The sequence below is a fragment of the Ranitomeya variabilis genome, chromosome 2, assembly GCF_051348905.1.
Source record: "Ranitomeya variabilis isolate aRanVar5 chromosome 2, aRanVar5.hap1, whole genome shotgun sequence".
In the NCBI taxonomy this organism is placed as follows: Eukaryota; Metazoa; Chordata; class Amphibia; order Anura; family Dendrobatidae; genus Ranitomeya; species Ranitomeya variabilis.
In genome coordinates this window covers 249339940-249353490 of record NC_135233.1, presented here as the reverse complement: position 1 = coordinate 249353490, position 13551 = coordinate 249339940, and the positions used below count along the sequence as shown (strand labels likewise).

At 46.2% G+C, this 13551-nt stretch overlaps 1 protein-coding gene across 4 annotated transcripts in view; it reads right to left on the bottom strand.

Moving 5' to 3' along the window:
* Positions 1-875: 875 nt before the first annotated feature.
* The window catches only part of MIGA2 (mitoguardin 2), a 48939-nt gene continuing 36263 nt past the window's right edge, over positions 876-13551 (bottom strand). For all 4 annotated transcript variants that reach the window (XM_077284552.1, XM_077284553.1, XM_077284555.1 and 1 more), the window contains 4 exons: positions 12988-13122; positions 3401-3454; positions 2924-3040; positions 876-2607 (listed from right to left, as the gene is read on the bottom strand). In XM_077284552.1, coding sequence (XP_077140667.1) covers positions 2407-2607; positions 2924-3040; positions 3401-3454; positions 12988-13122 — 507 coding nt within the window. In that variant the 3' untranslated portion in view covers positions 876-2406. The remainder of the gene's footprint in view (positions 2608-2923; positions 3041-3400; positions 3455-12987; positions 13123-13551) is intronic.

Below are 13551 nucleotides of genomic sequence, written 5' to 3'. Positions count from 1 at the left end.
CAGGACGTATACCCACAGTCCTATGTCCCCCAGTGTTATGTCTCCTAGCGGCAGGACGTACAGTATACCCACGGTCCTATGTCCCCCAGTGTTATGTCTCCTAGCGGCAGGACGTACAGTATACCCACGGTCCTATGTCCCCCAGTGTTATGTCTCCTAGCGGCAGACGTACAGTATACCCACGGTCCTATGTCCCCCAGTGTTATGTCTCCTAGCGGCAGGACGTACAGTATACCCACGGTCCTATGTCCCCCAGTGTTATGTCTCCTAGCGGCAGACGTACAGTATACCCACGGTCCTATGTCCCCCAGTGTTATGTCTCCTAGCGGCAGGACGTACAGTATACCCACGGTCCTATGTCCCCCAGTGTTATGTCTCCTAGCGGCAGGACGTACAGTATACCCACGGTCCTATGTCCCCCAGTGTTATGTCTCCTAGCGGCAGGACGTACAGTATACCCACGGTCCTATGTCCCCCAGTGTTATGTCTCCTAGCGGCAGGACGTACAGTATACCACGGTCCTATGTCCCCCAGTGTTATGTCTCCTAACGGCAGGACGTACAGTATACCCACGGTCCTATGTCCCCCAGTGTTATGTCTCCTAGCGGCAGGACGTACAGTATACCACGGTCCTATGTCCCCCAGTGTTATGTCTCCTAGCGGCAGGACATATACCCACAGTCCTATGTCCCCCAGTCTTAGGAGTATAATTAGCCTGCACTCAGTGAGCTCGAATACCTATTATGCCTTCTAGTGGCAGGACGTATACCCACGGTACTATGTCCCCCAGTGTTACTAACAAGAAAACCCCTTTTCCTCACTTTAACCGCATTACCATATACTTTTAGACCCCTCAATCCAGGTGAGGTCAACTATTATTTTCCAATTTATCTTTTAATTAAGTCTTTTGTGCAAGTATTTAGTTAAGAGCATAAAGTCCGGTCATCAGACTACAAATAACACTGTACAAGAAGTCTCAGCAGATCTGAACATAAATACAACAGAACATTAGAACATTATATTAAGTGTCAGTAAATTGTGCAATAATACAGAAGGCAGACACATTAGTGCAAAGAAAAAGTCACAGGAATTGGCAATCACAGATGAGAATCGATGATATTGAAAGAAACATGATGGGGAGAGTAGTACATGTCATAGATAAACCATCTTAGAACGGGAAAATCTCCACTGATTGAATGCTATTGGACAGTCCTGGTGCCAGAAAATGTTCACAGTAGTCCAATACTTCCAGCAGCGCAGAGGAGGTTCAGCAGAAGGGTCTCATGTATTTGCGCTACCATCTTGCACAACATCCTGCAGCATCTTCTTGGTGTCACCCCTGTGCCAGCAGCTCAATTTAAAGGTGTTTTCTTGATTTTTACTGTCTATGCCCCAGCTGATTAATACATGAGCGGACACAGAGAGAAGAGGCCCCGTACAAGAACCGTAGATGGCTCTCTGCAGTCCAATAGCTCCTCATAATGCACAATTTTACCTGCTTTAGAGGTAGATGTGGCCCCCTTACCTCTTGGCCCCTTGTCTGTGCACCAATGGTATGCTTGCCCCTAGACTGACAGGTTGGGCCAGTGCTCTTTACCTAGGGAACCGGCCACCACTGTTAGATTGCAGAGGTGTCCAGTAACCTACACAATGAGCAGTGAACTATAGAAATAACAATCCCTCCGTTATTAAAAATCTAATAAGAGGCAAATTGCAAAGTTGATTGTCTTTCCAAACACTTTACAATTTTACCCACTTTTGATGAGAAGCCCCCTTTAAAATCTGTAATTTTGGTGATACAACAGGTGGTATAATTTTTTGTAAGTAAACCAAGCTTCCGTTTTTCTTATTACCGTAATATTTTCCAACTCACATGTCCTATTCTCACAGTTAAGGTATATGTGCAAAGAAAGAAAAGGCAACTACAAAAAAAAATAAAAAATTATAAAATAATAAAAGTTCAGATTTTTGTCCATTAGTTGTTTTCCTTTAAAAACTTTACATAATAGAAATGATGAATTAAAATCTGGTAATCTCCATTTGATTCAGCGTTTAGGCATAAGTCTGAAGTAGATGTCAGATTGTGCCCAGAATAATTTAGGGTAACACAGTCGCTAAAAGCTCAGGCTTCGCCCTCAGGATTTCTGCTGTCTGTGCACCACTTGGGAAGATGATCCTTTGGGTCAATGATCAGCCCCAGAAGGATAGCAACCACGGCCAACAGCTGGAAGGCCTCAGACATCAGATACTAATGCGGACCAGATCAGACTGCCATAAGACAGATACAACTTCCCCCGTGGTCCTACTAAATCTAACTTGTATGATCAGCTGTAAAATAGATGATGAAGCCGACCCCAGGGTTAGACGCTCAGTATGTAGGTTCCTGATGTATGATCACGCCTGGGGTCAGAGGTGAAGCTCTTCTGCTCCGTTACCAACATGGACATCGCCGTTCATTTCCCGCACAGAGTCTATACCAAGATATCCCAGGAGGATGTCACTCCGCCGGCGGGAAAGATGCAGGATGTCTTCTGCCAGTGACTGGACCGTAGTGTATCTCACCTTATCCAAATCGAACATGTCCTTTAAATACTGCACGATCTGGTGCTGGTGGGAAACACAAGAAGAAGGAAGTCATGGCACCGAGAGAAAAGTACAATTCGGCAAAGCCGCACAGGAGATCAGCAGGTCTTCTATACACAATGATACTATACTGAAAACCTGAAATATAAAAATGTTTTGTTTTTTTAATCTTTTTCCTGCTTACCCCCCCCCCAATGAAATAAAAAGTTATCATACCATCCTCCAGAGGTCACAGCTGGTCACTGAATGTCTTAGTCAAATTACACCCTGTGCCCAGCGAAAAATACATAAAATGTAACTTCTATTAGTACCCAAAGATAAATGAATTAATATAACTTACTTTAAAGAAATTACAAATTTCTGTTAAGTTTTCCTTTGGACCTAGAAATCCATATGCGAGTATAGGGCTGACGTGCTCCGATACGGAGTAGAAATGTGATATGAAGCCGTCTGGCACCTGATAAAGATAAATGATCATTAATTATAAAAGGTGAATTATATTCCGGCATCTATAAATCCTGATCCGGTTGTACAATGTGGGATCACAGGAACCAGGATCAGAAGGCGACATGATAGCAGGCAGTCTACTAGCCAGAGGGGGCGCTACACTGATATCTGACCGCCCAATAATGCAACTGCTATAGCAATTGCTAACATCAGGTAGAGAACTTACACGGAATATATGTACATCAACGCAACATTGACAGAGTCACTGTTTTCCCCCCTCAGGAGCCCCCATATCTTTAAAAACTCCCATCTGCATAAATATGCATCTAAATTTGCATTATTTTAATTAACCAATAGCGGATATCCTCACCATGAGAAGCCTCCTTTTTGCTTTCAAAACTGACCAGCACGCTGTTGCCAAAGCCTAGGGAGAAGAAATAATGAGTCAATGTCTTATCTTACAGCCAATATATTACTTATAAAATATATTATCCCATCAATATTTGGTGAAAGCCCTTTTGTTCATCACTTCTTCTCGGTCACTTGCACACAATCTTTGAAGGAACCCGGCAGGAGGTTGTTCCAAACATCTTGGAGAACTGACCCCAGACCTTCTGTGTATGAGGCTTATGGAAATCCTTCTGTGTCTTCATGTGATCCAAGACAGACTGCATGATGTGAGATCAGGGATCTATGGGGTCGGATCATCACTTCCAGAACTCCTTGTTCTTATAATGACAGTGGCTGGATGTTGGGGTGGGAGGGGGGTGTTGTTTTGATGCAGAATAAACTTGTAAGCCAATCAGATCCCTCTCAGAAGGATTTACACAAGTTTGGAACAACCTCCTTGCCAAGTTGCTTGAGAAATTGTGCAAATTGCATTTTGTTACTAGATAAAGATAAAACTATTCAGGGTATGTGCACGCGTTGTGGATTTGCCTGTGGAATTTTCTGGGTGGATTCTTCCTCTCTTGGCAGAAAATGCAGTTAAAAATAAGCGTGGATTTGATGCGGATTTGTATGCGTTTTTTGTAAGCTAAATAAAGATATATTATTTAACAAAAAAAAAAAAGAGCAACTGTGATGTCATTTCTTGTCCAACCTCTTCTTTTACATACTCCATTGAAGAATAATGTTTACACACACAGATATATCTATAGATAGAGAATACCAAGCCTGATGTTTGGTAATAAACGTAATAAAATGATACATAAAGAGTTAAATAAAGACACACATACAAAATCTGTGTTAGGCTGGGGACACACTTACGAGAAAATCACACGAATCTCGCACCTCAGTACCCGGCACTGCCGCCAGCACTCGGACCGGAGCGTTCAGCTGCATAGAAATACATGCAGCCGCACACTCTGGTCCCGAGTGCCGGCGGCAGTGCTGGGTATTGAGGTGCAAGACTCACGTGAGTTTCTCACAAGTGTGACCCCGGCCTTAATCGCAATATCTGTTTAAGTTTAAAAAAAGATGGCGTGGGCTCCCGCTCAATTTTCCAAACCACAGAGGGAAAGCCAGCGACTGGGGAGGGTTGATGTTTATAGCTTGGGAAGGGGGTAATACCCATGGATCTTCCCAGGCTACTAATATCAGCTCACAGCTGTATATTTAGCCTTTATTGGCTATTAAAATAGAGGAGCCCCCCCCCCCCCCCCCCGAAAAAAAAAAAAGACGTGGGGCCCCCCCTATAATTAATAACCAGAAAAGGCAATGCAGACAGCTGTGGGCTGATATTAATAGCCTAGGAAGGGAACTAACCAAAAAAAAACAATATATATCGGGAACCTAGAATACTCCAAAAACCAAAAACAACAAGGATCCCTAAAATTTAACTTTTATTATACAATAATAAAAACTCTCTCCAAGTAAATAGAAAAATAATAATATACAGGCAATAATTTATGTACCTAAAGAGCCCTAGGAAACTCTAAATTGAGTTCTACCTAGCAGTGGGGGTAGGCACCTTACTTTACTGCGGTGGGTGCCCCCACTCAACGTCGACTCGCCCTCAAAAATCCCTAGGAGTCCCTAATTAAGGAACCCTAGAAGGCCCTCAGAGATCCCTATAGAAGGTGCTGTGCTGCGCTCTGCTCTCACTGTACGGCTGCACTCAGAGCAGGAAGCAGACGGCAAGGGACCTGAAGGACACCGACGGGTGAGTATGTACTGTTTGTTTTTTTACGTTTACGCTGGTAACCAGGGTAAACATCCGGTTACTAAGCGCGGCCCTGCGCTTAGTTACCCGATGTTTACCCTGGTTACCCGGGGACTTCGGCATCGCTCCAGCGCCGTGATTGCAACGTGTGACTGCAGTCTACGACGCTGGAGCGATGATTATACGACGCTGCGACGTCACGAATCGTGCCGTCGTAGCGATGAAAATTTCAATGTGTGACGGTACCCTTAGGCTATGTGCACACGTAGCAGAATTGCCGCGGAAATTTCCGCGGCAATTCTGCGCCTCCTGCCGCGGGTATATCGCATGCAGAATTTGCATGCATATACCCGCAGAAAACTAGCGTTTTGCAAGCATAATTAGCTTGCAGAATGCTAGCGTTTCCCAAGCGATCTGTAGCATCGCTTGGAAAACTGTTTGACAGGTTGGTCACACTTGTCAAACATAGTGTTTGACAAGTGTGACCAACTTTTTACTATTGATGCAGCCTATGCAGCATCTATAGTAAAAGGTAGAATGTTAAAAATAATAAAAAAAATAAAAAAAAAAAGGTTATACTCACCTGCAGGCGTCCGTTCCTAATGCTGTGTGTTCAGGACCTTCCATTGACGTAGCGGTCACGTGACCCGCGGTCATGTGACCGTGACGTCATCGCAGGTCCTTCACACACACCACAGAAGCCGTTGAGGAGGTCGGGCTGCCCGAAGGTGAGTATATCGCTATTTTTTATTTAAATTCTTTTTTTTTACCACTTATATGGTGCCCAGTCCGTGGAGGAGAGTCTCCTCTCCTCCACCCTGGGTACCAACCGCACTTGATCTGCTTACTTCCCGCATGGTGTGCACAGCCCCGTGCGGGAAGTAAGCAGATCAATGCACTCCTATGTGTGCAGAATCGCCGCGATTCCGCAATTTTAATGAACATGCTGCGTTTTTTTCTGGATTGCGATTCCGCTCAGGAAAAAAATGCAGCATGTGCACAAAAAATGCGGATTGCATTCTGTTACATAGGATGCTTAATGTTAGCGTTTTTTTCGCGGTTTTATAGCGTTTTTATAGCGAAAAAAACGCAAAAAATCTGCTACGTGTGCACACAGCCTAAAGGTACCTTCACACTAAGCGACGCTGTAGCGATACAGACAACGATGCCGGTCGCTGTTTAGTCGTTGTGTGGTCGCTGGAGAGCTGTCACACAGACAGCTCTCCAGCGACCAACGATGCCGAAGTCCCCTGGTAACCAGGGTAAACATCGGGTTACTAAGCGCAGGGCAGCGCTCAGTAACCCGATGTTTACCCTGGTTACCAGCGTAAATGTAAAAAAAAAAAAACCACATACTCACATTCCGGTGCCCGGCGTCCGCTTCCCTGCACTCCTCCTGCATCCTGTGTCAGCGCCGAACATCTCCGGCATCTCCCAAAGAGCACAGCGGTGACGTCACCGCTCTGCTTTACGGCCGGCACTTACACAGGATGCAGGAGGAGTGCAGGGAAGCGGACGCCGGGCACCGGAATGTGAGTATGTGTTTGTTTTTTTTTACGTTTACGCTGGTAACCAGGGTAAACATCGGGTTACTAAGCGCGGCCCTGCGCTTAGTAACCAGATGTTTACCCTGGTTACCAGTGAAGACATCGCTGGATCGGTGTCACACACACCGATTCAGCGATGTCAGCGGGAGATCCAGCAACGAAATAAAGTTCTGGACTTTTCTCCGACCAACGATGTCACAGCAGGATCCTGATCGCTGCTGCCTGTCAAACACAACGATATCGCTAGCCAGGACGCTGCAACGTCACGGATCGCTAGCTATATCGTTTAGTGTGAAGGTACCTTTAGTGGAGCCCACCAGTCTAGAATCTTCTGATGGACCCAACCATTGACTAGAAGGTGTGACCCCTACCCCCCTTAATGGGCGGATCAAAGGAGCTCAGACAATCCATTCTTATTTTGAGATCAGATGTGAGTTGATCCTTGAAGGAGAAGGAGTGGGAATTCTTAGCTGAGGCAAGACCCCACATCCATCTGGGACTGCGGAAGCGAACGGGGCGAGACTTGAGCTGAGGACATATCTCGTCGTTCGTGAGATTGTTTGGGATCCCTTGGACTCGTGTGGACTATTGCTTTGTTAGCGGGCACAAGGATTATCGGGAGGTGCCCCCGAACCTGTTCCGTTGGACTAATTGTGGACTCTGGATCTACCTGCATGTGTTGTTCCAGCGTTCTTGATAATAAATCTGTGGAATCATCCCTTGGCCTGTTGTCCCTTCTTGCTCTGCCGTACACCCCATCACAGCGCCATTTGACTTTTTTCAATGAAAAATTGGCTCCAATCTTTAGCAGACACCATGTCGCGTTTGGAGAGCCCCTGTGTGCCTAAACATTGGAGCTCCCCCACAAGTGACCCCATTTTGGAAACTAGACCCCTCAAGGAACTAATCTAGATGCATAGTGAGCACTTTGAACCCCCAGGTGCTTCACAAATTGATCCGTAAAAATGAAAAAGTACTTTTTTTTTTTTTTCACAAAAATTTTTTTAGCCTCAATTTGTTCATTTTCACATGGGCAACAGGATAAAATGGATCCTAAAATGTGTTGGGCAATTTCTCCTGAGTACACCGATACCTCATATGTGGTCAGAAACCGCTGTTTGTGCACACGGCAAGGCTCGGAAGGGAAGGAGCGCCATTTGACTTTTGAATTAAAAATTAGCTCCAATCGTTAGCAGACACCATGTCGTGTTTGGAGAGCCCCTGTGTGCCTAAACATTGGAGCTCCCCCACATGTGATTCCCATTTTGGAAACTAGGCCTCCCATGGAACTAATCTAGATGTGCAATGACCACTTTAAACCAACAAGTGTTTCACAGAAGTTTATAACGCAGAGCCGTGAAAATAAAAAATCATTTTTCTTTACTCAAAAATTATGTTTCAGCAAGCAATTTTTTATTTTCACAAGGGTAACAGGAGAAATTAGACGCCAATAGTTGCTGCCCAGTTTGTCCTGAGTATGCTGGTACCCCACATGTGGGGGTAAACCACTGTTTGGGCACACGTCGGGGCTCAGAAGGGAAGTAGTGACGTTTTGAAATGCAGACTTTGATGGAATGGACTGCGGGCGTCACGTTGCGTTTGCAGAGCCCCTGATCTGCCTAAACAGTAGAAACCCCTCACAAGTGACCCCATTTTGGAAACTAGACCCCCCCAAGGAACTTATCCAGATGTGCGGTGAGCACTTTGAACCCCCAAGTGCTTCACAGAAGTTTATAACGCAGAGCCATGAAAATAAAAAATCATTTTGCTTTCCTCAAAAATTATGTTTTAGCAAGCAATTTTTTATTTTCGCAAGGGTAACTGGAGAAATTGGACCCCAATAGTTGTTGCCCAGTTTGTCCCGAGTATGCTGGTACCCCATATGTGGGGGTAAACCACTGTTTGGGCGCACGTCAGGGCTCGGAAGGGAGGGAGCACATTTGACTTTTTGAACGCAAGATTGGCTGGAATCAATGGTGGCGCCATGTTGCGTTTGGAGACCCCTGATGTGCCTAAACAGTGGAAACCCCTCAATTCTAACTCCAACAGTAACCTCAACACATCCCTAGCCCTAATCCCAACTCTAGCCATAACCCTAATCACAACCCTAACCCCAACACACCCTAACCACAACCCTAACCCCGACACACCCCTAACCCTAATCCTAATCCCAACCCTAACCACAACCCTAACCCCAACACACCCCTAACCATAACCCTAACCACAAGCCTAATCTTAACCCTATTTCCAACCCTAGCCTTAATTCCAACCCTAACCCTAGGGCTATGTGCCCACGTTACGGATTCGTGTGAGATTTTTCCGCACCATTTTTGAAAAATCCGCAGGTAAAATGCACTGCGTTTTACCTGCGGATTTACAGCGGATTTCCAGCATTTTTTTGTGCGGATTTCACCTGCGGATTCCTGTTGAGGAACAGGCGTAAAACGCTGCGGAATCCACACAAAGAATTGACATGCTGCGGAAAATACAATGCAGCGTTTCTGCACGGTATTTTCCGCACCATGGGCACAGCGGATTTGGTTTTCCATAGGTTTACATGGTACTGTAAACCTGATGGAAAACTGCTACGAATCCGCAGCGGCCAATCCGCTGCGTATCCGCAGCCAAATCCGCACCTTGTGCACATAGCCTTAGGGTATGTGCCCACGCTGCGGATTCCATTGCAGAATTTTCCGCAGCGGAATTGATAAATCCGCAGTGCAAAACTGCTGCGGTTTTTACTGCGGATTTATCGCGGTTTCTAGTGCGGTTTCTACCTGCAGTTTTCTATTGGAGCAGGTGTAAACCCGCAGGGGAATCCGCACAAAGAATTGACATGCCACGGAATATAAACCGCTGCGTTTCCGCACGTTTTTTTCCGCAGCATGTGCACTGCGGATTTAGTTTCCCATAGGTTTACATTGTACTGTAAACTTATGGGAAACCGCTGCGGAGACCCGCAGCTGCGGAAACACTGCGGTTCCGCAGCGAAATCCGCAGCGTGTGCACATAGCCTAATTCTAACACTAACCCTAATTCTAACCCTAACCCTAGTGTAAAAATAAAAGTAAATATATTTTCTTTATTTTTATTATTGTCCCTACCTAAGGGGGTAATAAAGGGGGGGTTCATTTACTATTTTTTTTATTTTGATCACTGTGATAAAACCTATCACAGTGATCAAAATGTAGCTGGAACGAATCTGCCGGCTGGCAGATTCGGCGGGCGCACAGCGTATGCGCCCGCCATTTTGGAAGATGGCGGCGCCCGTGGAGAAGACGGACGGACACCGGGAGGCTCGGTAAGTATGAGGGGGGGAGCGGAGCACGGGGGAGCGGAGCAGTGTGCAGGACAGGACAGAGGACCGGGGAGGAGATCGGTGGGGGGGGGGGGGGGCAGATCAGGGTTTCCAGCCATGGCCGATGATATTGCAGCATCGGCCATGGCTGGATTGTAATATTTCACCATTTTCATAGGTGAAATAATACAAATCGCTCCGATTAGCTGTTGAAAGTGAAACAGCCAATCAGAGCAATCGTAGCCACGAGGGGGTGAAGCCACCACCCTGGGCTGAAGTACCACTCCCCCTGTCCCTGCAGATCGGGTGAAATTGGAGTTAACCCTTTCACCCGATCTGCAGGGACGCGATCCTTCCATGACGCCACATAGGCGTCACAGGTCGGATTGGCACCGACTTTCATGACGCCTACGTGGCGTCACAGGTCGGGAAGGGGTTAATGAAATAAAACACAGTTTCCCATATTTATTATACGTCTAATTCCTTCGACGCCCACGTTCTACTGCAAAAAAAAAAATAAAATAAAATAAACCAACACAAATACTCCCTGTTCTGATGTAATCCATTTAATAACGACTGTCCCACGACGATCTCCGGTGTAGAGCTATCACATCGGGAGATGTAACAGCTCTACAGGGGCCTCCGATGATACTTCCGCAGTGTAGTTCATCGGAGTTCGTGCTCTCACTTTAAGGCACTACAGCTGCGTGAGAATTTTCTCACACAGCAGTGCCGTAAGTGACAGGACGAACTCCAGTGACCTCTAAGCGGTGGAGTGATACAATGTGGGAGGATACCTCCTAACACTATCACTGGAGCCCCTGAAGAGCAGTCACATCAGATCGTCGTGGGACCCTCGTTATTAAATGGATTACATCAGAACAGGGCATATTGGGTTGGTTTATTATTTTTGAAGGCGATCGAGGGCGTGGGGGATTAGCTGTTTGGTAAGTATGTACTGTATGTGTATATGTATGTACTGTATGTGTATATGTAAATGTTTTGTTTTTTTTTCTAATATTCAACACAGTAGCCGGATGATGGGACTACTATCCCATCATCGGCTAATGCTGCCACTGTTCTATGTGACTGCAGACATAGCTGGATGGGACTAGTAGTCCCATCAGACGATGCCTGCCTACACACAGACTGCACGCACACACGCCCCCACAGACACACGCAGATACACACAGACACCCGCACATCTTCTCCACACACAGTGTCCGCCCACACACACTCTCCCCTCCAGATCTGCAGCGTTTTTAGCACCCACATCCACAGCAAATCCGCAAATCTTTTTACACCTGCAGTTTTGCTGCAGATTTGACTGTATCAATGGAAGTCAATGGGTGCAGAAACGCTGCAGATCCGCAAAAAGAATTGACGTGCTGCGGAAAATAAAACGCTGCGAATCCACGTGGATTTTTCCGCAGCATGTGCACAGCAATTCTGGATTCACATAGATTAACATTGGTTGTGCACTACATTGTGGATTTGGTGCAATTCAGCGTGTCCAAATATGCTGCGGATCCGCAACAAAATCTGAAACGTGTGCACACAGCCTTACACTACTATTTTAGAAAGCTTCTTACTCTGCAGCGGTTTTCCCCACTAACACTTTTGCACAGTCCTGTATATAAATACATTATCATATAGACTAAGTATGTGACCCCCTCCACGTCACACCTACAGCAGATTTTCTCACCTCCCCTCCTACATCCATAGACATAATATGAAGTCGCCCCTCTGCAGATATAACGGCTCCTGCTCTTCTAGGAAGGATTTCTACAAGATTTTGGAGGCGTCTGTGGGAATTTTTGTCCCTTCATCCAGGAGAGCATTTGTGAGGTCAGACCCCGATGTTGGGGGAAAAGGGGTGGTTGGGGTCAATCTCTGCTCTTGGATGGGGCTGAGGTCCGGGCTCTGTGCGGACGGTCATGTTCCTCCACTAAACTCCCCCTCCATGTCTGTATGGAGCTTGTGCGCTGGGCACAGTCATGGGGAACAGAAAAGGGTCTTCCCCAAACTGATCCCACAGAGCTGGAAGCTACTATTGTGAAATGTTAATGCTTCAGCACAATACATTTTGGACATCACTGGAACCAAGGGGGTCGAGGCCGACCCCTGGTAACAAGCCCATAGTGTTATCCTCCTTCACCATCTGTACAGTGTAACAATGCAGTCAGGGGGGTAACGTTCTCCTGGAAACACCAATCCCAGACTCCTCCATCAGACGCCAGATAGAGAAGTGTGATCCGTCATGGCACAGAACATGTTTCCTCCAGAATCCAGTGATGGCAGCTTTACACTACTCCATCCATCGATCGGCATTGTGCTTGGTGATGTAAGGCTGCATGCAGCTGCTTGGTCATAAAGCTCTCGGTGGGTGCGCAGTGTTTGTTCTGATGTTATACCAGAGGTCTGGACTCTGCAGTTATGGAGTCACCAAAGCGTTGGTGACTCTTCTGCCCTCAGCTCCTCAGCACTCGGTCCCCCACTTTGTAAAGTTACGGGGTCTCCACTTCGTGGCCGAGTTGCTGCGGTTCCTTGCACTTCTCAATAATAGCACTCACAGGTTATGAGGGAAGGTTTAGGAGGGAAGAAATGTCATGAACGGACTTGATACCCCGGTGGCTCCTATTACAGGACAGCGCTGGTATCAGTGATCTCTGCAACACTGGCCACTGTCACATTTATAAAGGCAGACATAATGGCGGGTGGCCGGAGGTTATATACCAGAGCATGAGGGACCAGATGTTGTACACCGGAGGGGTTAGGGACCGGATTAGAAATCTGAATTCAATAATTAAGACGCAACACTTTTCTCTACTGTCCTTTAGCACTTTCTTGACATAACAGAACAGATTCCTATTGGTGATGTCTTATTTCCCTGCACAACATCCTCCACAATACACAAGGATTATATAAGGTTAATTCTCCCTTCTTACTGTTTCCTTGAAGCTGTCAGACAACCAACGGTTGCGCAGTACAGCAATCACCGAGGTAGGAGGGTTTTCTAGGTCCTCAAAGGCATCCATTAGGATAAAATCCAGCACAATGTCAAAGAAATTCATGCAGACAACCTGGATGGGAGAAGACAACACACATTTACTATCCAGAGAGGAGGTCTCCCAAGTCCTGTCCCCAAACCTATCAGTCCTGTTTGTACTAATCCACAAGACGCTCCTTTGGGGAGACGTGTTCCTGTAAGCAGATGTGTTATTTACTGCCGTCTTCTCCCCAGATACCAATCTCTGATCTCTACAGAACAACAGGTAAATAGAACGACATAACAGAAAGCTGTACAGCCAAATAGAAATTACTTCTACATATGTTAGTAGTTACCTTTAGTTTATAAGATTGCACCAAGTTTCAGCCAACAATCTTCATTCCTTCATTTTCAGACTCCTGATATGTGGTTGCAGGCTAATCTAACGTTTAGATCTTTCACTTGTAGGAGCATCTCTTCCAGTAATTTAGACTGGATGTGAGGACTGTGTCTCTCCCGGTAA